Source organism: Motacilla alba, chromosome Z, assembly GCF_015832195.1.
Source record: "Motacilla alba alba isolate MOTALB_02 chromosome Z, Motacilla_alba_V1.0_pri, whole genome shotgun sequence".
Taxonomy (NCBI): domain Eukaryota; kingdom Metazoa; phylum Chordata; class Aves; order Passeriformes; family Motacillidae; genus Motacilla; species Motacilla alba.
The window spans coordinates 17,350,253-17,374,613 of record NC_052046.1 but is presented as its reverse complement, the minus strand read 5'-3'; the positions used below and the strand labels follow the sequence as shown (position 1 = coordinate 17,374,613).

Sequence of the window (24,361 nt, the reverse complement as noted above, 5' to 3'; positions counted from 1 at the left end):
AGAAACTAACATAAAATGACTGAGTTTTGTAAAGTTATTGTCTGCACTTCCTAGGAACTGTGGACAAACACTATTCTGAGTTAATCCTAACCTGAAAGCTTCAGCAAAATATTTCCCCTGTGAAAGCAAATTAAGTTACTTTCCAAACTCTTTTAGATGGTCTCTCTTTTAAAATGGAGTAAACAGGATTGTTGCATTGCTTTGGAGACAGGAATGATGATGGACAGCTTTCTAGCTACCTCATTCTGCTGAAGTGTTTTAGTAACAGGTGTAGTTGAAAATATGTACAGATAGAAAATGTTAATGCTTTTCAAATTTCCTGATGCCCCTAGAATTGTCTAATGTTAGTGTAGCAGAAGATGGTGAAGAGAAATTGTTTTGCACTTCTAACACTGTACTCCTGAAGGTATGTAGCACTGACTGCATTTTCTAATGCATTGTAGTTACTGGCCATATTGCTTTTGATTAATTTTGTATCGGTTCTTGTTCTTCTTTTCTTTTTTAAGCCAAGTCAGGTTTTTATGCAAATTTATTTAGTGCTCTGTGCTTTTGAAGATACGTGAGTGGAAGTCAAGAGATTTTGTTTTGGTTTCAGTTCTAATGCAATCGTGCATTTCTGGCTGAACAAGCCACTCCCACTTTTTCTTCCCCTCCCTCTGCTTACAAAGTTAAGGCAGAAGGGAACCATACAAGATAAACTGATTGATCACTCTGACCTACTTTAAAATATTTTCTAAAGGAAACCAAACTTACTGCTTTGAATCTTGTAGGGGTTTTTTTTCTTTTATTTAGGCCAGAAGAGATCTTTCCTGACTGTATACCAAAAGATGTAAACAATTCTTGCACCATTAGTGATATTCAGTTCTTTGTTAATACGGAGATCTGGGTGGAAGCAACAAATGCACTTGGGAAGGCTGAATCTGATCATCTTGTTGTCGATCCCATTGACATAGGTAACTATATGCCCCTTAAAGCTTTAATAGAACATAAGTGCTGCTTCTGTGTATATTGCTGAACTGGTATGTTAATGTTTCTTCACTATGGCCACTACATAAGTGTTGTTGACTGGAGCTTGAACTGTGCTGGGCAAAGGTAGGGATGATGAGAGATTTCTTCATAATTCAGATAGCAAGTTTGTGTTGAATAGTCTTATTTAGAAGATAGTGTAAAGTAGCAGCCATTTCAGGTCCTGAAAGACTTTAATAGTAGTGCTGCAATATAGTGTGCCAGCTTCTAAAGGCATGGTAAAGTACACCTGTGGAGTTAACTTTAATTTCTTCTCTTTTAGTTAAGCCACTGTCTCCACAGAATGTATCAGTCAGCTCAGGAGTACTGCCTACTGTTCTGCAGCTTTACTGGGAGAATTGGATTTCAGATGCTGTGATGACGCTGAAATTCAATATTCGCTACCGAATTGTTGGCGACACAAACTGGATGGAGGTAATACCACTAATGTCCCTTGCTGTAATCCAGCCATCTGCCAAACTGGAGTTCCCCCTGTTGCACTTCAGAGCATTCAGTTTCATTTCATTATGTCTTATATGGTCATCCAAGGAAGTTTTTCTGGCCTGTTCATGGAGGTTGTGATCTAAGTATTTTTGGCACAGGTCACCATTTTGGTATGGTGACCTTTTCATATCTTCGTGGACTTTTCTGCTGTCCTTCCTGTCACAGTGCAGTACCTTTATTTTAAATTTTATTTTGCACAACATACAGAACATTAATGAATTCTCATCTTCCCATGGGTGTGCAAAATGAGTGATCTAAAACTTGGGTAAATACTGTATCATGCTGGAATGTGCTTTAGAACTTACTTTACCTGCAGTAGGGCTACAAAAGGTCCAGGCAGGACCACAGGCTGGGGCAGAGTGGCTGGAAAGCTGCCCAGTGGAAAAGGACCTGGCACTGCTGGTGATGGCAGCTGAACATGAGCCAGTGTATGCTCAGGTGGCCAAGAAGGGCAATGGCATCCTGGCCTGGATCAGCAGTAGTATGGCCAGCAGGAGCAGTGATTTGTCTACCTTTATTTGTCACTGGTAAGCCACACCTTGAATCCTGCCCTGTATAAATGCCTCAAGTGTAAGGAGTAAGCCTTACCTGTAATGTATTGTACCTGTAATGTTCCTGTCATGAAGAGTTGTGGGGTTTTTTCTTTATAAATCAATCTTTATACATCAATCTGTCAACATATTTTTAATAGCTTCTCAGTTTTTCCTTACTTTAAGCCTTCTCTCAGAGCAGTAGTACTTCAGCAGAGGCCCAAATGTATTCTGAATTCTTTGAGTTCTTGGAAGGAAGACTGCTTTTGATTTTACCAAAATACTCTGTTTGGAGCAGGTAGCCTAACACAGCTCCCTATGACTAATGTGGCTTTAGGTGCAGAAACTATTTATTAAGGTCACCTGTATTGATATTTTAAAAAGCACTGGCCTGTACAATCTGGTCTGCAACTCCAGGATCGTATATATGTTGTCCTGATAGGATAGTAGCACAAGTTCTTCTAACTTGTCTTGCCCTTTTAACATATCCACAAAACAAACAAAATAGTAACTTTTAAGTCAGTTGAACTTGCTTAGCTGTGGTAAAATGGGACTATTTTGATAATTCTTTACCTTCAGGATTAACCTCTTAAGTGTTCTGCATTTGTGTTTAATCTGTAGTCATTCCTTGCAGTCATTCCTCACTGTAAAAAGCCCTTAGTTGCAAGTGAAATAATGTGAAGAGTGAGTGTGTTACCTACTTGTATCTGTTCTCTACTCCATCCTGCTTCCCTAAATACATACTAAGAGTACTTTTCTGACATTTGGTTGCTCACCTAAGATAAGTAAAAGAGCTTATGAAAATAATTTATGAACAAAACTATGAACTATTCTAAAACTATTTTCAATTACACTCAAGAAGTACTGCTGTGGATCAGTGGAAGCAATGATCCTGGACTTTTAACTTCCAGTAACCAATAATTTTGCAATCAATAATCAAGCAGGTCACCTAGCAAAGTTCTGAATTGTGAGGCAGGGTACTACAGATCAGTAAGCAGAAGAATTATGTGGAAAGGAAGGAGAGCTAATTTTCAAAAAAAAGATAATGAGATTGTCCTGAAGTAGCTGCCTAACTGTTCTAGTGTATGTTCATTCTTATACCTGATAAAGACACACAACTCTGACTGAACCTTTACCAGACAATGTTTGAGAATTGAAGTTTTTGGAAATGAGAGGGAACGAAAGCTTGTTTGTGTTGTGTGTGTGGTGGGGAGCCTTCTTGGATGACAGCTGAAGTAGCACAGAACTCAGCTCTACAGTATTTTGAACTGCTTTTAAAATCTTTGTCACATCTTTGCAGATTCCTTCTGAAGATACAGCTTCCCCAAGAACTTCATTCAGTGTTCAGGGTCTCAGACCCTACACAGAATATGTCTTTTCCATTCGTTGCATGAAGGAAGATGGAGAGGGCTACTGGAGTGACTGGAGTGATGAAAAGACTGGGATTACCACTGAAGATGGTAAGTAGTGTATAAAAGTAGGTCTTTTATACTGACTTCTCAAGCGTGAGTGGTCTGCATTTTGGCAGTGGCCAGCTGAAATAGAGTATCCTTGCTTGAGCTGCTTGCTTGTATAAGCAACAAAGCTCTCCTGAGTTAGTTTCAGCACTAACTGACTTGACCCATGCATTCCAAGGAGCATAAGACTAGCTTCTTCTTAAGCTAGTGTAGAGGAACTCCCTGAAAACAGCTAGAACGGGAGCAGGGGAGAAGAGCCTTCTTCACAAAAAACTATATTCTTGAAGTCTTCTGGAAGAAATCTAGGCCTTATGCTTGTTTTTTTATTCTGAAGGTTATTCTCTGCAACAGAAGTTATCCTGCCTAGAAAAGGTTTTCTTAGTAGACCAACTGCCTTAGTTTATGAACAACTTGATGTTTAGGAGGCTAGTAGAAGTCATAGGTGAACAATCATCAACAGTTAAGAAACAGATCTTAGTCATACAGGATGCATAGATTTCTTCACAAACTTAATAAAGCAACAATATGAAATAATGTGTATGTGGTTAAGTGTAGCCCCTTATGCACTTAAGCATCCAAATAACACATCTTCTACATTTCAACAAAGTATTAATTTTCATTTCTTTTCCACTTTGATAGCCTGCAAGGTTGACTTTGTTTCTGGCTTATGCTGATGCTACCCCATAGAGAGCCAGTGTTGTGTACTTAATACTCAGTAGGGAATCTATTCTTACATCCAATTGCTATAAATAATTTGTAATAGCTGTTTAGCTTCAGTTTCAGGCTAATTGGTATTTTTCTGGTTTTTAAGTGTGCTTTAGCTTTTCCTGCTTGCACCTTTATAATCTTGTTTCTGTAATATCCTGTATGTCCCATAGTATCTTCCAAGGCATGTCTTTTCTGAGCAGTCTGTTCACTGCAGCATTTCAGTGCACATCAAGTTAAACCAGTACAAGTTCCATTATTAAAACAGATTGGAAATCCTTCCTTTTTTTATCCTGATTGAGTTAATTTGTCATCTTAGGATAAGAAATAAGATGGATTATTGTAGTTTTTGTTTAAAACAAGAGGAATTTGTATCCATGATTGTATTGTTTCAGTTCCGTGCAAAATTTACTTTCTCTGGGAGAGATACTGTAAAATATGTCAATGTGCTAATCTCTGCTTTTCAACTCCTAATGATATATTATTACTTCATTTTCTGTGTTTCCTGTCTCAGGCTGAGCAATGATGATTTCAGGACTGCCTGCCTATTTAGATTGCCTTGCTGTTCTGCTGTGGTGACTGGCTTTCCAAAATACTGCTAATATTGATTAAGTACCTGTGTCTTACTTTAGCCTCAGAACAAAAGTTTTACAGTAGCAAATGAGCATCAGGCAGGTCATGTTAGATTCATGATCTCTGTTAGGCAAGATGTACATTTGCTTCTCTTTAATGTGAATCAAATTTGGATACTCAAATGAGTAAAAGAACTCCCTTTGCCTCAATTCATAGTTCTTCTCTCACAGTGTAAAGCATAAAAGATGAGATGCATGCTGTACACTTGGTACTGAGGGGTGTTTAAAGTTAAAAGCCAAAACCTCATAAAACACTAAATGCTATGAAAGAATTCTGAGAAAAAATAGTCTTAAAATAGTAAAGATGTAATTCATTTTGAGATCAACTTTCTTTTGGGGCTAAGACCCTCACAAAAGATTGGCCACTTTTTGTTGCTTTGTGCAGTGTAGTATTGGTTGGTTCATTTTACTTTGAAATGGAATTTGTTTTGGGAGTACCACTTTTTCATAGTACAGATGCCAAAACATACTACAGTATTGTACAAAAGTACTGCAGTTCTGTTATCCTTTTAGAATCAAGGAGTCCTACTGCCAGGAGAAATTTGTCTCCTTTTTAACTCATGTTAGCTCACTTTCATTTTTTTCAGGTAACTTGATATTGAGGGGTAGGAACAGTGTTGGATGCAGACTGTAGCAAGGTTTGCAGGGTGCAAGCGTGCCAGAGGCTGTGCCTCTGGATGCAGGTTGCACAGTGTGGGTGTAATCATGCCTCGCTCAGCATTGTCACCTTTAGTCTAATCTTGCAGATGCCCACCATTGTGACTCATACTTTTTTTGATACTGTACACTTAAAGCAAAACTGGTGTCTTGCTCATCTCTTCAGGAAATTGTCCACTTAATATGCCAAGCATTATTATCATTGAGAAAGCAAGAAATGGTTTTTAACATGCTTTTATTTTTTTAAAGAAGGCAAGCATATAATGATAATCAAAGGATGAGTTCAAACAGATTAAATAAAAACGATTCTACTCTCAAGCATTGTTTGTTTCATCAGAACCATCTAAAGGACCACCCATATGGAGGATCATTGATACATCTCACTCACCAGCTTTCTGGACTGTGCATCTATTATGGAAGGTAAAGCGAATTGAAAAAATTGAGCATTCTTTTAAAAACCTAAGTTTTTAAGTGGAAAAATCTACCCAATAGCCTTGAGAGATGACTGGGATAGTATTGGGTTTTTTTTATATGAGAAGTGATTTTAGTATTCTTATGATAGTAGCTATGAAAAATTAAATGCGTAGATGTGAAGGCCATCCTTTAACTGACACTCGTCTGTGACCTAAAATACACAGAATATACTCATATTCCTCTTTTGTTGACCTTCTGTGGATTTGGAACTGCCACTTGAATGAAGCATAGCTTCATGTCATGTCTTCTGCTGTAACCCAAAATGTGGCAGCACTATGTGAACAGTGATACCTCAGCTGCAAAATCCATTAAGCCTTGAGATACTGCAGAGGCCAAGGGTGTTAAAAGCAGCCCTGTGCATTTGTGTCCAGTAAGGCTGCTGTGTCCAACTGCATGATGAGTCCATCTGAGAAGGGTAATGTAATTATGGTCACTCTCCAAGCTCTGCTTTCTTTTGGTCCATGAACTGTGTCATATTTGTCATATTAACACAACCAAAGGTGAGATTCCTTTTATGTCACTGTGTTGTAAAGTCATGTAAAATAGAAGTTTTGTCAACAGCTTTTGCAATCCTTACAGAATAGCTTTCATTAGATCACTAGGTATGATCAAAGAAAAAGAGTATTTAAACAAGAAATAGGCTTTGAAACTGACTGCTTTATAGAAATATGCACAGGTTAGTTATGTTTTTCTTAAATGTACAGGTATTTGATCTATGGAACTTGCCTTGGTCTTATATTTTTAATTGTACTATAAGGACAGTAAGGGTTACATCACATATGTTCCGTATCAGCTTAATCAAAGATGTGTTTCTGACAGGCACTGAAGCCATTTGAAGCCAATGGAGTAATCTTGCAATATGAATTGACTGTCAGAGATAAATCATCTCTTTCCAGTCCACTGAAGAAATACAATGTTACCAGCACCAACCATACCTTACAGCTGCGGGAAGGAACTTACGAAGTGACTCTGATCGCCCGTAACAGTGTTGGGGCATCTCCTCCTTCAGTTTTACTTATCCCAGCAAGTAATTCAAAAGGTGAGTGTCCTAGTAATGTCTCTGTCAAGTAAAACTGCATGGCTGTTTTTATAAGAAATCTTCAGTGTTGTAAAATAATACCTTTTACATGGGCACATAATTAAAGTATTACTGAATTATCTGCAGTCTCATGCCTTTTGTTATCCAAATGGCAGTATATACCTGCCATTTGTGTGCCAGGGAACGTGTGGATTTGTGTACTCACAATGTCATTTGAAGCTGTATGTGTTGTTCTGCTGGTTTTTAATTCTTAGAGCTTCTACATACTAGATTCCTTGTTGTTTCTTTTCTTAGCACAGCAGGCATTTTGTGTCTTTCTTAAAAGAAAAAAATTAAAGGGTTGGTATATACTTACATATATACCATTGTGTCATTGTTCCTCCTTTAATTTCCTGATCTCCCTCCCGCTCCTTTTGATGTTTGTCCCAGTCTTATTCTCCTATATTTTCAGTATCTTACCTGGTTGTTTTGTCATCTGCTTCCACTATTTCCATACTGTTCATGTTCTTTTTTGTGTTCTATTCATTATGCACTGATAGTAAGGACAGGCTGGTTTATCCTTCTTTCCAGCCTTTTCTTAGACAATCCAAAGACTACCAGCATAGGAAGCGAAAAAATAGGTATATGGATAGGTGCAGGTAAACATCAAGGGAGAGCCACTGGTTCTCAAGCTATTAGATGAATTAGTTAAGGGTATAAATTCAAACAAAGTACTACTGCAGCCAGGAGGAAGTACTTAGTAAGGATACTTATATGGTATATAAGCATATAATATGCATTACAGAATAAGCTAAGTTGGGAGGGACGCACAGGTATCTCAAAGTCCAACTCCTGGCCCTGCAAAGGTCACCTCAAGAGTCGCACTGTGTACCTGAGAGCATTGCCCTACTGGGTCAAACATTACTTGAACTCTGTCAGACTTGTTGCTGTGACCACTTCATTGGGGAGCCTGTTCCAGTGGCCAGCCACCCTCTGGGTGAAGAACCTCATCCAGCCTACACCTCCCCTGATACAACTTCAGGCCATTCCGTTGGATGCTGTCACTGGGCTCTGAGAGAAGAGATAAGGGCCTGCCCCTCCTCTTCCCTTCACAAGGAAGTTGTAACTGCAGTGGGGTCTCCCCTCAGTCTCCTCCAGGCTGAACAGACCAGGTGACCTCAGCTGCTCTGCATATGGCTATGGCTATCCCTCAAGACCCTTCTCCATCTTTGTTACCCTCCTTTGGATGTCCTCTAATTGTTTAATAGCTTGATTATACTCTGGCACCCAGAAGTGCCCCCAGCACTCGAGGTGAGGCTGCCCCAGTGCAGAGCAGAGCGGGACAATCCCCTCCCTTGCCCAGCTGGCGATGCTGTCCCTGATGCCCCCAGGACACGCTTGGCCCTCCTGGCTGCCAGGGCACTGCTGTCCAGCCTCTCATTCCCCAGTCTGTCTGTACATCCAGGGCTGCCCCATCCCGGGTGCAGAATCTGGCACCAGCCCTTATTGAACTTCATATGGTTGGTGATTGCCTGGCCCTCTACTTTGTCAAGGTCTTTCTGCAGGGCCTCCCTGCCTTCGAGGTAGTCAGCAGTTCCTCCCAGATTTGTATCATCTGGGAACTTGCTTAGTGTCCCTTCCAGTCCTGAGTCCAAGTCATTAACAGACCACAGGACTGATGATGGAGCCCTGGGGAATGCCTCAGTGAAGTCCCTGGAACAGGTCCCAGGTCCCAAGTCTCATGTCACCACATTCACTTTGTGCCTGACCCATGAGCTGTTGCTGCCCCATCACAGGATGTGTTTATCTAGCCCTGGGCTGGACATTATATATACTATTTACTTCTATATATACACATTATACATAAAGTATAAGTACTTAGTATGGTACTTAAGTGTAACTGTTTGGTACAATTGTAAATTCCCATTCTGATTTCTCTCTTGAAATAAAGTGGTTTTTTGGAAGAAAGAAACATAGAAACAAGTTGAGTCTAACTTCCAATATATAAATAGCCTGATACTGCTTTTGGATCTCTGATACAAAGATCCATGTGTAAATCTCCAACTTTCAGAAAACGAAATCTACGTTTACTTTGGTTCTGTCAAATTGCTACCATTTCCTAAAAGTAGCAACTTGAACAGCTCCTATCGTGAAAGAACTGTCAATATTGATCACTTTTTTCTTTCATTACAGCTCCTGTGAAGAATCTTAGAACGTTACCTAAACATGACAAGTTGTGGGTAGGGTGGACTGCTCCTAACAGTTATGTTCTTAAATATGTGATCGAATGGTGTCTGATGTCCAGCAGCTCAGACTGCAGCATAGAATGGCAGATTGCACTAGGAGATGTTCAAGGAATTGACTTAAAAGGTATTTAGCTCATAAATCTACATATAGTTTGTAGGACAACCTGCTTAGTGGTCGGAAGATGAGAAACATTCTCACAGTGATTAGAATTTTATGGTAGAACAGGGGTTTAATGCTGAGGATTCCAATTAGTTTATTGGGAGTGTATGGAAGTATTTGTATGTTTTTGTCAAATATACAACTGTATCTGATCTTGAATTTTGAAATTTGTATAATGTAACAAGGAGTTTATCTTCATTTTGGTTTTAGTATTGTCATTCTTGGAAACCATTAAAATAGTGAAAAGACTGAGTTCTTTCAAAATCAATTGAATTCTTTGATTACTGAGTTCAAACAGTGAAACTTGAACAGCTTTATTCTTTTGAGATTATGATCAGTATCTGACATCAATAATTTGGGGACTTAATACTACAGATAAAGGCTTTCTATTTAATTTTTTTTTAACCTGACTTCTCTAAATTTTGCTTTTTAAATTTTACCTTTGAATGTGAACCGTTATATTGTTCCTTTAGTTAATATTTTGAAGCAGTATTTTTCCTTCAGTTAATGTTTTGGAGAAGTGTATCAATGAGCTCTGGAAAATACTCAGCTGCATTAGGTACTAGTCCTAGTTAGACAGTGGTCCTTCAGAAGCCTATATTTTAAGTAAATGAAAAGGATAGTGAGCAATTTGACTGTCTGTGAAACTCCACCTTTTAAGTTCCTTTTATTAGGTATATATTTATTTTTTATTCCTTTTATTAGGTATAAAGCCTTTCAAGTGTTACTTGATAACTGTGTACCCTCTGTATGCTGATGGTCAGGGAAGTGGGCAGTCTGTGAAGGCTTATCTTAAGCAAGATCGTAAGTATAAAAATATTACCTTGAAGCACATACACTGACTCTTTTTGACAAAAAAATGAAGAAACCTTTGCCTTAATGTGGACTGTGTAATGAAAAATGGTTTAGTACTTGAGGGTCAGGAGATATCATTGATCTTTTCCCATCTATCATCATCCATTCTGCTTTTTTACAGTGTTTGGGAACTAGACAGATGGCCGACTATGGCTGGCTCTTTGTTTTTCCAACCTTTGTCAGATAATTGGACATAAATTTGTTCTTTTAGTGATATATTTATGTATATTATATATTTATTATTTATAATAGTGATATTTATATGCTGATTTATTTTAAATTTCAAGTGTAAAATGAAGACTTAACTTCATTTGAAAGTTTCCCACAATGTGCTGATTTTTCTTTTCATATGTGTTCTTAATGTTTCTTTTTTAAAACATTTTTGTAGTTTTTATGTTATTTGAAAATGGTGCTTTCCAGATGAGTCAGTCAAACTATTCCATTGAAGTTTTTATGCTGTTACAGTTCAGTGCTTGTTAATATGTTGCTTCTGTGAATGCAAGATTGCCAAGCAGAAACTAATCTTTATCTCCCATTACAGGTCCTTCAAAAGGACCTACTGTTCAGACAAAAAAAGTGGGAAAAGCTGAAGCTGTTTTGACATGGAACCATCTCACAGTTGAGGAACAAAATGGATTTATCCGAAATTACACCATACTTTACAAAACTATTGATGGGAATGAAACAGGTACTAGAAAAGAGAAGTGTTTTGGGCACTGAAGTGTTTCATCTGTCTCCTTCCTAATATTTGTTCCTGAAAAAATACACAGAATCAGTTATAGCTGACAATCTGTTCTGAGAATGTAAAGCAGGTGTCAGAGCCATAATTCTCCTCCATACAGAACAGTAGGTCCCCAGTAAAGAATTCAGAGCATTCAGTCTGTATATAGCAGGGTACTGAGATTAGTTTCTGAAAGCTGATTTGTGAGTATTGTGCTCCTGTATTGCATCTGAACACAGAATGAAATGATAGTATATCAAGATGATGGCATACCATTCAAAATACAAAAGGAGATGACTGCATTTAACTATGGTAAAACCTTAAGAAAAGGAAGTAGGGAGGAGTTTTTAATCCTTCTGGAGCTGTGGATCAATATATTACTGATGTAAATGATCTTGTTTGAAGTGCACCTTAGTTTTCAGTAGTGTGTATGACCTGCAGGCATACTACAGGCAGCTGGCACTATGAAAATCTTAATTTTTAGGTTTGCTTAAATTGGAAGGGCCAGGTACTTATGCATACTATGTCTTACCATTCCTTACCTTGTTTTTTTTTCCTAGTACTAGCAGTTCCTCGTTAGCACTATGTATTTGGCTTACTAGACAGACTTTAAGCCTCAATTATACTACTAGTTTCATTTGTAGATGCATTCTGGGGGGGGGGAAATTTCACAGGAAATGAAATATAGAAAGACTAAATTCAGACACCTAAACAGAAACAAATTAATCCCAGCATTTCTTGTACAAGTTTGTAGTCTTTGACTGTTGTATTTTCCATCTGTTACATGTTCTGTTAAAATTATCTTTCACATCTGACATCTTGATGTCTTAATGTTGCTGATTTTGTGGAGATGCAATTTGTTTGTAGTTCTTAGAAAGCTAGTATAAATTTCTTCTCTTTAGTTGTGACTGTGGATCCTTCCAAGACAGAGTACACCCTTTCCTCTCTAACCAGTGACACATTGTATACTGTGCGGATGATGGCATCCACAGATAATGGAAGCAGGACTGGTCCTGATTTCACATTTACTACGCAAAAATTTGGTAAGGCAGTGTGGCACAATTGGTAGAAGTTGGAATTAATATTGCAACAGTACAGCAGGGCTCTGTGAAAGATGTGTTAGAAGGGGAAGGTGATTTTATTTTGAAATTTCAGTTACAGTCAACTTGCAATGTTCATGGTACCTGGGTGGTTTGTCTAGTGCTCTTTCACTAAGAGGTAGTTTCATCAGGATTTTTCTGATTATACAGAGAACATGATATTCTCTGCAAATCTCATGAATTGCAGTTTTTATGTTATTAAGCATGCTGTTTTGGATGTGTTTTATGTGTACTTCAGGTTATAATGTTTTGTCCTTACCTTTAAAGAGTTATTAGGATTTACCCAGTGCCCTTGTCACTTTTGGTGTCCAGTGGCCTCTACCCCTAGTCAGAGTCTTTGTTTTAATCCTGATAAGGTGTGCTGAAGAAGCTGTAGAGATGTGTGCTTGTATCTTAATCTGCTGATGTAGGTACCAGTCAGCATTATGTCATTCTCAGAGCCCTGTCATTTCTTTCGTATCGCGATGAAAGTTTTCTGCGGTTCTTTACAGAGACTTGTTTTGAATAGTTAAATTTATTGCATGTTCAGCTTTGGAGTGCTTCTTCTATGTAAGGGTAACAGCAACATTACTAACTGAATTTTCTTGTGGAAGACACTTAGTTAAATTTAGTGGAGGCTTTTTTTTTCTGTATAGTGTTGCTCTTCCCTAAGCATTCTCCAAGGTTTATTTCAGAATGTGTGCAACACTGGAAGGAATACATAACAATAATGCAAACATTAGTGCTTGCAGGCAGAGGAGATCTTCATGTACAGAATAAACTGATGGATGAGTAATGATGTTGTTTGCTTTACTTACTTGACCATGACCATGTTATGAGAGCCACTGGGGCACTGAAATACCTGGGCAGCAGATAAATTGGCAAAGATGTTACTGTCATACCTGCCCAAGCTACAAAAAAATATTTGCTCTGTCAGTATTACAGCTTCTAGATCAGCCCATGTTTTTTGTTGATGCAAGGCACTAGATTGTTAGGGCAGAACTTTTCATGTTTTCACCAGGAGACACTTTTCATATGGTGAAAAGGTTCTTCTGAATGTGAAGTTTTCACATTCAGCTTCTGAATGTGAAGTTTTAAGACTGAGCATTGACATATTTCAGTTTCAGGTTCTCCCTAACCTTTTGGAAATATGTACTGCTGTTCAGTTCTTTAAATGCCAAAGTGGGCTATAACTGCTTCTTTTCACCTCCTTCAGGAAAAGGAGAAATTGAAGCCATAGTTGTACCTGTGTGTCTAGCATTCCTGTTGATTGTGCTCCTTGGAGTTTTGTTTTGCTTCAACAAACGTGACCTGTAAGTACAAATGAATTCTTCCTCTTATATTTCTGAGCATAACAGAAATGGCAGTAATTTATACCAACCCGCTTAAGTATTCTTCAGTTAGAGCTGAAAAAAGTTAAAACATGCATATATTGATTGGTTTTAAAAACTTCTGTTTTCCATGAGAAACCAGGGCCTCTTCTGGTACTAATTTTCTACTGTTAATTACACACATAGTAAATGTTCTATGATTCAATACTGCAAGAAAATTAATGCTTTTCTTGCTGGACATAGTTAGGATTAGCTTTGTTAGGTTTTGATCAGGATAAACTGTCTGTTTCTTAGACATCCTGTGAATGGAGTTATGGTTCCTAGTTCGTGAAGATGTATTTGGGCTATTTATTTACAGCATTAACAAACAGGAAGCTTTATGACAAAAAAAAATTAGGCAGACATCATGATCTCCAGTAACTCTGTGCCTGCTTACTGACTTCTGGGAAGCAGCCTGCCTCCTCCTGCTCCCCCACCCCAAAGCTCTTGTCTGTGGCTTTAACCAAGATGTCATTGCTGCAGTGTTTCCCCTGCAAGGCATAACACCTCTCCTATGACCCCTGCCAAGTATCCTTTCTTTCTAATTAAAAACAGTATTTTATGCCCTTTTCCTTTTGACCTCCCTGCTGCTCCTAAAATTAGTTCTTAATGGATGTCAGTTGGAAAGCCCATCTTGAATTGTTCTTCAGAATTTTTCTTCTGAGCATCTGTTGTTGGATGTGTTTATAAAGAGCAGGATAGGTGCATCAGTTTCAAAGCCGCTTTGGTTGGGGGTGATGTATCAATAGAAGCTTCTCGTTTTAAGTAACAGTACATTCTTAAAAGTTACAAAGTAAGTTTTCCTTCCAAATATTTTTTTTTAGTTATGAAGTTAGCTTAGATTGTGACCTTTGGTATTCATAGTTATATTAAAAAGAAGCAGGATTGTATTTTCATACTGGCATGCATCATAAACTACCTGAGTAACAGCTTTGTACATTCTAGAGTGCTATAAATTGGAAAATCTCTCACTCTTACCATTTGTTGTTTTGTGTTACATTGATAGCTGCATCTAATGAGTGGAGGACTCAAGTGCAGTGCTGTGTTTTGCTAAGTAGTACAGCCTCTTACAAAGATGAAAAGTAACCCAGACAGCATTCTTATTTGGAATACAAAATTCTATGTAAGGTAGTGGTGTTCTGGATTCTGCTGTAGTTGCTATGAACAGGGAATTTGGGGAGTGCATCTTATGCCTTTATTCTGTTTTTAATCCTTTACAGAATTAAGAAACATATCTGGCCTATTGTACCTGATCCATCCAAGAGTAACATTGCTCAGTGGTCCCCTCAAGTTCCAGCTAAGGTAATACTCACCTTTCTGCATCCTGTATCTTCCTAGTCTGCAAGGTTTCAGATAAAATAACTAGTGGGGATCTTCTGTCTTCTAGCAGACATGAATTTCGAGGAAAAACCTGAATATTAAGTTTCACTTACATTATACATAACCATATACAATATGGTTAGAAGACTTCATTGCATCTGTAGATTCAGCATTAGATTTACATGGCTCTTAAAACAAATTCACAGTCCAGCATGGGCTTTAAAGTTGTGAGTTAGTTTCAGTTTACTAGTTGGAATGGTCAAGTACTTATTTCTTTGCTCATTCATGGGAAATCAGCATTAAGTAAACAATTCGTGATTCCCGTTCTTAAAACCCTGAAGTGGCTTGTTAGCACAGTTCAGTCATGAGAGAGAGAGAAGACTATAAACAGTTCCTCATGAATGAGAAGATGGCAGCAAAATTTATGTCACATGTGAGATGAATGACCAGGCAAACTCTTTTCAACAAACTGTAGCTAATTTCTTTGAAGAAATATTCTGATGTTGAGTACATTATTTGAAGTAATGTATGATTCTCAGTATAGAATGTTCTTGTGCTGCACAGCAAATCCTTCTATCTTTATAGTTCTTAAGAATAATTAAAATGAGAGCAAAGACTTGCTCACATGTCCGCTATCACTTTAGAATAGCTGTATAATTAAGACTCTGTATTGGAAACAAAGATGTATCCTTCATTTTTTATTACATGCTTTGGAGATATTGCCAGACTTAGTAAAGAGAACTTAGATGAAGAAATGCAAAGACATTATGAATAAAAATTGATATTTATTGAGGCTTTTGATTTGTAACATAACCTTCCTCTTAGGCAACATACATCTCTTTCTTTCAGCATAACTTCAGTTCCAAAGATCAGATGTACCCAGAAGGCAGCTTTACAGATGTAAGCGTTGTAGAAATAGAAGCTGATGACAAGAAGTCTTTTTCAGAACAAGATCTAAAACCCTTTGACTTGCTTAAAAAAGAAAAAAGTACTTCAGAAGGACACAGCAGTGGTATTGGAGGATCCTCGTGCATGTCTTCTCCTAGGCAAAGTGTCTCTGACAGCGATGAAGGTGAAACGACACAGAACACTTCAAGCACTGTACAGTATTCGACTGTAGTGCTTAATGGCTACAGAGACCAGACACCTGTACAAGTTTTTTCAAGGTCTGAGTCAACTCAGCCCCTGCTAGATTCAGAAGAGAGATCAGAGGATCATGCTGGAGGATCTGACAGTACAGCACAGAGGCAGCAGTATTTCAGACAAAATGGTGGTCAGGATGAAACCAACACAGACAGGCCGTGCTTTGAAAGAACAAAGCAGATTACTCATGCTAATGAGGGAGATGTTGGATTTGTTCAACTGCAGATCTCAGGTCAGAGTTCACAGCCATTGGGACTTGGGATGGAAAAAAATACCCAGGAAGCTGCTGTATCAAATGTTTTACAGATATGTACTGAAGGACTAACTGTGAGACCTGAAACAGTGGAAGAAAATCCACTTTCAGTTGATGAAATGCCAAAAAGTTACCTCCCACAGACTGTGAGACAAGGGGGCTATATGCCTCAGTGAGAGAAAAGACTGGCTCTGTTTAGGCCTGTTCATTAGTGCCTGTTCACATCTTCCCCTGTGTTTCTGATAAAGTAAGCTAGGTATTTTTATCTTACTGCAGATAGAAAAACTGAAATTAAGCAAAGAGTAATTTGGCAAAATACAATAAGGACTGTTTTTGTGGAAAATTTCCAGTCCAGACCTACTGGAGATTTACTTTTACGCACTACATAAAACTTTACATCTGGATAGCTGAACAAGCCTTTGTGCTACATTGGGCATTTTGTATCTCTTCATAACAGAATTTCACACGATTGAAAAGGTCAAGTTTTAAATACCCACATCAGCCAATAGACCTCCCAGAAGAAACACATTGATGCGTGGCAGTGTACGAGCCTAAAAAGCCAGCTCTAGTTGCACAGTGCAGCTTTGTGCAAAAGTGAGACTGAAGCTCAGTATTCTGACATGGAAGAATACTTGTGTGATACACTTTTCAGTAACTTAATTGACTTACTGAATTTTGACTTGGCCCAGTGCCTCAATTTTCAGCTTACCAGACCTGCAAATCATGTTCATCCCTGTTTAAAACCCATAAAAATTAAATAGAACTTGCTATGTTGTACAAATAGGAAAACACCAAGATCATTTGAATCTGAATGCTACTATAGTAACTGATATTTTACTTACATTTAGATATGTGTACACAGGAACTATAGAGTAATTTGGCCTAAAAAATGTGCCTTGCAACTTGACGCACAGCAATTCAGTCTCATATTCAAAAGTTTGGAAATCAGGTGACAACACAGATCAGCAGTGATTTAAAGGCTTTGTACCCCAATCACCATTTGATTATATAAACGTCTGTGATTATGCATGCCTTTGTTTAATAAGTGCACCTCTGTTGTGTACAGCTCAAGTAACAAGCTGTAAATTTTACCATTTTGCTGAGTGTTCAGGAGAAAGATCATATTTCCTTCTTCCTGACAGACTTCAGCTATTAGTGTGCTATAATGTCACTGCTAATACTGCAGGACATCCTTGAAACTGAAAGCAGCCAAGGCATTGAAGTCATTGGTGCTCTTGGAGCTAAAACCAAAACCTATACTCTGAATTTGAGCTTTGCTGGTAGTACGTCTTTGTTAGCAATCATGAGCCACAAAACACACCTAAGTGGTTGTTAAAATTTCTTACTTTTTTCTTAATGTCTCACTTTTTCCCTGCTTACACAGTTTTTTTTTTTTTGAGGAAGCTACATGTCTTGGAAACTTCCTCTACCAGTGTTTATACAAAAATTAAATTACAGGACAATAAACCCCTTTTCCAGTGATAACCAGAAATTTTATGGCACTCTTAAAGATTTTTTTTAATTCATTCTAAATCTAATATAGGCTAGTCAGCTTTCTAATCTGACACTAACAGAAATTATTTCAAAACACTAAATGCTGTTTTGTGAGACTAAAACAAGTGTTTTATTTCTCCTTCAGCAAAATAACTATATATTTAAGACCACCTGAAACCTTTTGTGCTGTGACCTCTGGTACTGCTGTTCTGCAGAGCACTTGCTAAAAGCCCTTGAAAGGCCTGTGTCAGTATCATTTCATCTTCCCTTGTCTGCCAGCTTGCGTGGAAGGATGGGTGTACATGTAAATGTCCACATGTCTTATGCTTTTGTTCCAAAGAAATTAAGTACAAGAGTAAATTCATAAGATTACCTCTTGAAGTTTGGAATATGTAAAACAGATAAAGAGTGCAGAGTATTTAATAACATTTCAGTATTCCACAGTTCATTTCTCCTGACAGTATTTTTCTGTATCTAGGCACTTTTTTTAATTAAAGGGCTACGTTGCAGCTTACTATAATTACACCTTTCTTCAGACCTGTCTTCTTTCTTTTCACCCCACTGCACCTCAGCACCTTTAAACTCCCTCCCAGAGGGCAAAGGTGTAATGAAAACTGCTGTCATGAAGCAGCAGAGAGACCATCTTTCACTTTTCAGAGGTTGAAGGAGCATTCCTTTTTTGGAACACATTCCTCTTGGGAAAAATAGCAGTTACTTTACTGGGGGATGAGTTATCTTCTCTATGCAAACTTCACAGTGATTGTAGAAACTGCAAGTAAAAGGGAAAGTCTCTGTTGAGCAGTGCACATGCTTATTGGATCTGCCCAGCAGCCACATGCATTCAACCCATCTTCTCATCTCTGAAGTATTATAGGCTACTACCTGGCTATGTAGTTGTCCTGGTTTAGGGCAAATTTGGGAGGAAATTTCCAAAGGGGTCCCTCTAGAAAGCAAATTTAAGTGACCCCTCCCCCTACTGATTTGGGAAAAGATTTCCTTGGGGAAAAGTGGAAAAAAACCTGTTTATTTAACAGGCAAAGTATTCACAAGCATAAAGAATGAATAATATTAAACACTAAAACCTCTCAGAGATGGCAAATTCAGAAAGTCCTTGTTGTGGGGTGTACCTTGGCTTGCTCAGTCTCTTATCAGTCCCTCTTATGCTGGACAATGCCACCTCCTGGTTCCCAATGGGCCACAGGTGCGAGCTCCCGGTGTTTTTCTGGGTGATCAGTCCAGAGCAGGGCTGAACAGCTCCAAGAAAATGAAAAGCCACAGTCTGGGGAACTTTTCTGCCTCAGCCAGCTAAAAACTAACTAAAAACAAAGGAGAGCTTCCCCCGCTGTCCGTGCTGCAGACAGCGCAGGCTGTGAGGAGGATGCAGGGAGCAAGTACAGTCCCTGAGAACAAACTCTGTGCTTCTTCTGCCCCCTCAGCTCTCAGAAACAGTCTGAAAGGTGCAGAACTTATTACCTAGCATAAACAGAACAGACGACTGGAGACACAAGCATCATAAAGTCACCCTAGGACAGTAGTCTAAACAATGTTGCAAAGGTCTGGATGTTTTCAAAAACAAGTTGATGATTTTTTTAAATTATGTTTTTGTGATTCAGTAATACTAACTTTTGATTGCATATGTTATTTGAGGGAGAATATCAGGTAGTCCTTAAGTTGCTATTGCCTTTCTGTAAAGGGAAAGCATTTTCTTGTCAGTTGCTGTTAATCATGGACCACTCAAAACTTAACTGCTGCTTAACAGCAGCAAGAGATTCTGATTTTTAAATTCTGTGCTAACAAGAGTTCTGGCCTGGGATTTCTGGCATCTTTCATTGTTGTTTATGGGCCAGTGGTAATAAACTCAAAGAATTGAGTGGGTCCTTGAGAAAGTTCTGGCTGGTTGGCAGTCACATGCTCTCTTTTGAGATAGAGCATTTATCTAGGGCTAAAATATTAAAGACTGAGGAGGAGCTCCTAGTGGGTGAACAGCTTGTGGAAGCCACAATACATATAAATAACAGGTATACAGCTAGTTCATAAGCCTATGTGCCAAATACATTGTGCAGTGTTCAGGGTTTAACAAGATTTTATACTTTGGACTGTAAAAATCTAAGTGTATGAAACAGTTGCATACAGGTTTTTAAGAGTATCTGTGCAGTGTAATTATAGAATCCACTGAAATTTTCTGAGCTTGGCCCTAACATATTAACTCAAGAAAAAGTTTTCTCCTTCCTCCACCTTCCCTCCTCCTTCACCAATGGCTATTGGTGCACGTAACAAAATAAAGGCATTATTAAAGTCACATTTCAGTATAGACACTTTCATGTCCATCTTGATTTCCTGGACTGGAATTTTTCAGGTGGAAGATTTAACAGGTGGAAAACTCGTAAGGACTGTTAATCTGGTGGTGGGGAAGGGAGGCTAGTGGAAATATATTAGCATATTTGAAAAACCTCTTAAATGCAAGCTGGTAATGCTCCTCTGTTTACAAGAGAAGTGAATATATTACCTTTGTAGTTCTAGTGTGGTGTTTTTGTTAGACCAGGAGATGGTTGGTATTGTTTTCTGGAGTGTGTTGGATTACTTTAAGAGCAGATAGTCTAGGACTATCCTCTCCTGCTGTAGTGAAAATCTTGGGATTGCTTCATACGTGCTATTATAGAAAATTAAGCTGCCTGTTACACCTTAACGTGGCAGTACAAGCACAGCAGAGGAAAAATTTTTTAAACTTTATTCTGGAGAGTTTATGACAAGTATGTGCTTGTCTGGTACGGAAGGGTAGCAAAAGCAGGAAAAAACCTTGGCCCTGGGAGGATGAGGGAGTTTGCATGCTAGGGCTGAGTCCCATTCTTGGGCTCTGGAAAAGTTCCGTAACCTGGGTGGGAGCTTCAGCTTTTTAAATCATGAGCTTTGTCAGGTGGTTAAAACATACACCAGTATGCCCAGTATGTGGGGTCACCTCTGCTGATTTAAATTAAGTAATAGTTTAATTAGAGACAGGTCTCAGATACTCAAGATCCACATGAGTGTATGCTGCAATGGCATTAACTTCTCAGTGGGATCTGAAACTCCAAAGACAGATGGTAATAGTCTGCCCCACTCCAGGATGTACGCATTTTGCATTGTAATTTATGTGCATTAAATGGGGCTAAATACACTAGTTTATTTCCCCCATTAGGCAGTGGTTGTAGTTGAGATTAACTGTTATTTGAGTGCATTCCTTAACTGGGTTAAAAATTCTCTTGACTGAGACTGTAAGAGTTCCTTAATGCCCATAACCTCTTGTCTGTCTGCAAGGATGGATACATATAGCCATTTTAAATTCCAGGAGTTGCTTGTAATGTCATACAGGAGAAGTTTATGTAAAAATGTTGAGTCTTCTCTCATGAAACAGCTGTTAGGGAATTGCAGCCAACCCAAGTCTTCAGCTTTGCTTTTGATCCAGAAAACTGCATTAAAGTGGAGGTATAAGTGCAAAAATCTGGAGAAGGTTGAAATTAAATATCTTGTATTGGATTCACGAAATTCCATTTCTCTTCCTTTAAAGTGAAAGCATCAGTAAATCAAACAAACAAAAAACCCTAAAAATCATGTGAATTTGCTTTCACTGTTGTTTCCTTTGTAGGACTTGTGCAATCTGAGCCATTCTTGAAAATAAAAGCAGTGCTGACTTAATGCAAAAGGATGCATTTCTAAGGCCACAAGATGTGATAAAAGAAACCTAAAAATAATAATGAAGAGCCAGATTTCAACAATTGTCTGCTTCCCTGCCTCTTAACTGTAGTGCAGAGAGAGGGTGGGCAGCAAGTACCTCCCAGAATGCAGCCTTAGCCAGTACTTGTATTTATTTGCAAAGACAACCTGAAGGGGATATATGCAATAATGTCATTGCTACTCTGCAGAAGCACACTTCTGTAACAATAGATGAAAAACACTTATGGCACAACTGTTGACTGATGGCTGGAAAGCTCCACATCCACATCCTCCTGCTCAGACTGAAGTATCAGCTGTTCTTCTCTGGGGATCACAGGCATGGCAGATGGGCATTCTCTGCAGTGTGAAACTGTTAACACCTATCACTTTTCATCATGAAAGCACATTTGTTAATGGATCCAGTCAACTTGCCGTTTTTTTAACACATCAGTTTTGTTTACAGTGTCACATCTAGCCTGACACTTTCATACAGCGAGGGATTGTCTAGTAACCAATTGCTTTTATTTGGGGATAACAAGTTACTGGTCACCCACTTTGCTGTGCCAATATATGCATCTAGGTGAGCGGAGGTGTGGGACACAGGAACAGATGTACCAACAAGGAAAGTGCCTTGATGCTGGATTGGATGGCTAGTGAATGTAAACATTAAGTTAAATTTTGCTATGTACCTAAACTAAGTATGGCCGATTAAGCTAGTGGTAATTTGAATGCCAGCTTTAAAGGGCTTGCATACTCCGGCCAGAGGTTAAACTTGTAAATTACTGCATAAGCTGTCTCTGTATGGAAATGTGTTTTAATACCTGTTCACTGTCTTTATTCTTTTGCAAGCTGCATGTGTATTGTCATATAAAATCTGCTTTCTACAATTTATTTTGATGGTCAGTTTTGAATGGCTTCCTCTTTGTTACCTGACTGAGCCTGAATGTTGCATTTCTGTAGTACATAATGTGCAGAAAAAAAACCAAAACAAAATTCCATATTTACCTTTTGTGCTGGAGTCAGTGTTTTGTAAGGCTGACCAAGTAGTAACCAGAGAAGAAGAGTCTGGGCCACTGCTTCACACGCAAGAAACAGAGAGACAAGACCATGACATTCCTGGATAAAAGGCTACCTCATTGCACCTGTGGCCATATTCAGCAGCAGGTCAGTGCTCTTTAGTCCTGCCTTTGTAATTGCTCCTGGAAACAGAAACAATGATCTCTACCCACACATCTCATTTCCATGAAAGGCATCCCTGACATGGCTATGTCTGGCTCTGCTCTCAGTCTCACCTGGGTTTAGTTCTTCTGTTTCTCATGGGTGGAGGATTCTCACAGACTTATATCTCAGTATTAAAAAGTACTAACGTATCACAGTACTGAAAAAGCAGAGTTGGGTCCTCAAAGGCTGGTCACCTTCACAAAATCCTGTAGGGTGGACAGCTGAGGAAAGACTGCTCCCCCTTCCTGGCTGAAGTCCTCGTTTGAATAGACAGATTCCTGCTGAGGGGAAAGCTTGAGGGGGCAGTGGGGTGGGGAAAGGGGTGTTCCATTATATGTCACCAGAAATTATTATTGCCACAGAAGAGCCGTCCCAGGCGTGTCATGCATGAGTTAATGCTTGGTGGTGTTAGATGCAGACTCCTTTTCCAAAATGTTGGTTACCTGCGCAGTTGTTCACTGACCACTGTTTCGCATAAGGCACTTCACCTTTCTAGAGAGGCATAGCATTTTTGTGTGTCCTGCTCCCCTGTGCTCACAGCTGATGAGCATTAGTGCCATTGAGCTCCACAAGGAGGACAAAGTGTGTGCAGAAGAGGAGGCAGCAGTTTGTCTTTTACAGGGTGCTCCCTGCTGCCAGAGCAAGACAGAAAACATATACTTGGGCACTGTACACTCAGAACTCCAGAAGCAGCTCGGTTCCTGGAAGGAAGCAGTTCTCCATCCCCATGGCAAAGGCCAGCAGAGTCTGGAGCACTGGAGCAGGAGGTGCACCTAACCATGTTCTGTCTTTGAAGCAGCTAGGTCTGTCCAGCCAGGATTGGCACTGGACAGCAGCACAGCACCCCTGAGAGGGGCACAGGGGCCCTGCCAGCCCTGCCCAGCACTGGGCAATGTGATTGTAGTGCATCTGAGGGATCTCTGCTTTGTTCTGACCACTGATAATCACAGTAACAGTGACCCTCTCTTCTCTGCAAAATCATCTTACATGTATTTTCCAGTCATTTGTGCTATTCATGGCAAAGTGATCCAGTGCCTCTCTGACTTCCCAGCAAACTCCATCTGCGCAAAATAACCAGCAGAGCCAAAATATTCCTCCTACTCCCTACAAAATAGCAAGGAAATTCCTGGCTCAGCCAAGGAGGCGGAGCACTAGTGACCCAACTGGGAGATGCAGTATGACTTTCCCAATCAGTAATCTGACTCCAGGCTTGCCTGGAAATGGAAGTGTACTATGCACTAGTGTGCAACTAGGCGTTGCCCTGGCTTTCCTTTTATGATAACTCCTGAGTCACACAGCCAGCCTGGGCACTGAGCTGGGTCAGGGGCCAGCAACAGGTTTCAGTGGGAGGACAGCTCTGCAGGAGCCACGTAGCTCCAGCAGCTCTCAGCTGGTCGTCTGCTGCTGCTGTCACAGCCTGTTATCTGACTGCAGTGCCATGCAGCAGGTTCTGGGCACCAGAATCCCGAATAAAGCTGCTCAGAGAATGTCCTGTAGGGCTGTGAATGCCTGGGGCACTCATTACTAGGATGCAGCTGAGCAGACACATGCTGGGACCAGCGAGAGCACCGTCGTGGTGGGGCAGCTGGACAGCACCTGGGAACCCAGAGCGCTGCAGGTCCAATGCTCTCGGCAGCACAGCCCAGCCCAGCACAGCCCAGCCCAGCCCAGCCCAGCACAGCCCAGCCCTGCACAGCCCAGCCCAGCACAGCCCAGCACAGCCCTGCACAGCCCAGCACAGCCCAGCACAGCACAGCCCAGCCCAGCACAGCCCAGCACAGCCCGGCCCTGCACAGCCCAGCCCTGCACAGCCCAGCCCGGCCCTGC

The 24,361-nt window shown here is 39.7% G+C and overlaps 1 protein-coding gene across 1 annotated transcript in view; it reads left to right on the top strand.

Annotated features, from left to right (window-relative positions):
* Window positions 1-22,317, top strand: part of IL6ST (interleukin 6 signal transducer) — a 32,834-nt gene extending 10,517 nt beyond the window's left edge. Inside the window, exons 5-16 of the mRNA XM_038124069.1 lie at window positions 793-953; window positions 1,289-1,440; window positions 3,340-3,499; window positions 5,828-5,910; window positions 6,784-7,003; window positions 9,176-9,352; window positions 10,094-10,192; window positions 10,785-10,931; window positions 11,867-12,007; window positions 13,260-13,356; window positions 14,634-14,715; window positions 15,583-22,317. Coding sequence (XP_037979997.1) covers window positions 793-953; window positions 1,289-1,440; window positions 3,340-3,499; window positions 5,828-5,910; window positions 6,784-7,003; window positions 9,176-9,352; window positions 10,094-10,192; window positions 10,785-10,931; window positions 11,867-12,007; window positions 13,260-13,356; window positions 14,634-14,715; window positions 15,583-16,305 — 2,242 coding nt within the window. The 3' untranslated portion in view covers window positions 16,306-22,317. The remainder of the gene's footprint in view (window positions 1-792; window positions 954-1,288; window positions 1,441-3,339; window positions 3,500-5,827; window positions 5,911-6,783; window positions 7,004-9,175; window positions 9,353-10,093; window positions 10,193-10,784; window positions 10,932-11,866; window positions 12,008-13,259; window positions 13,357-14,633; window positions 14,716-15,582) is intronic.
* The last annotated feature ends 2,044 nt before the right edge of the window (window positions 22,318-24,361 follow it).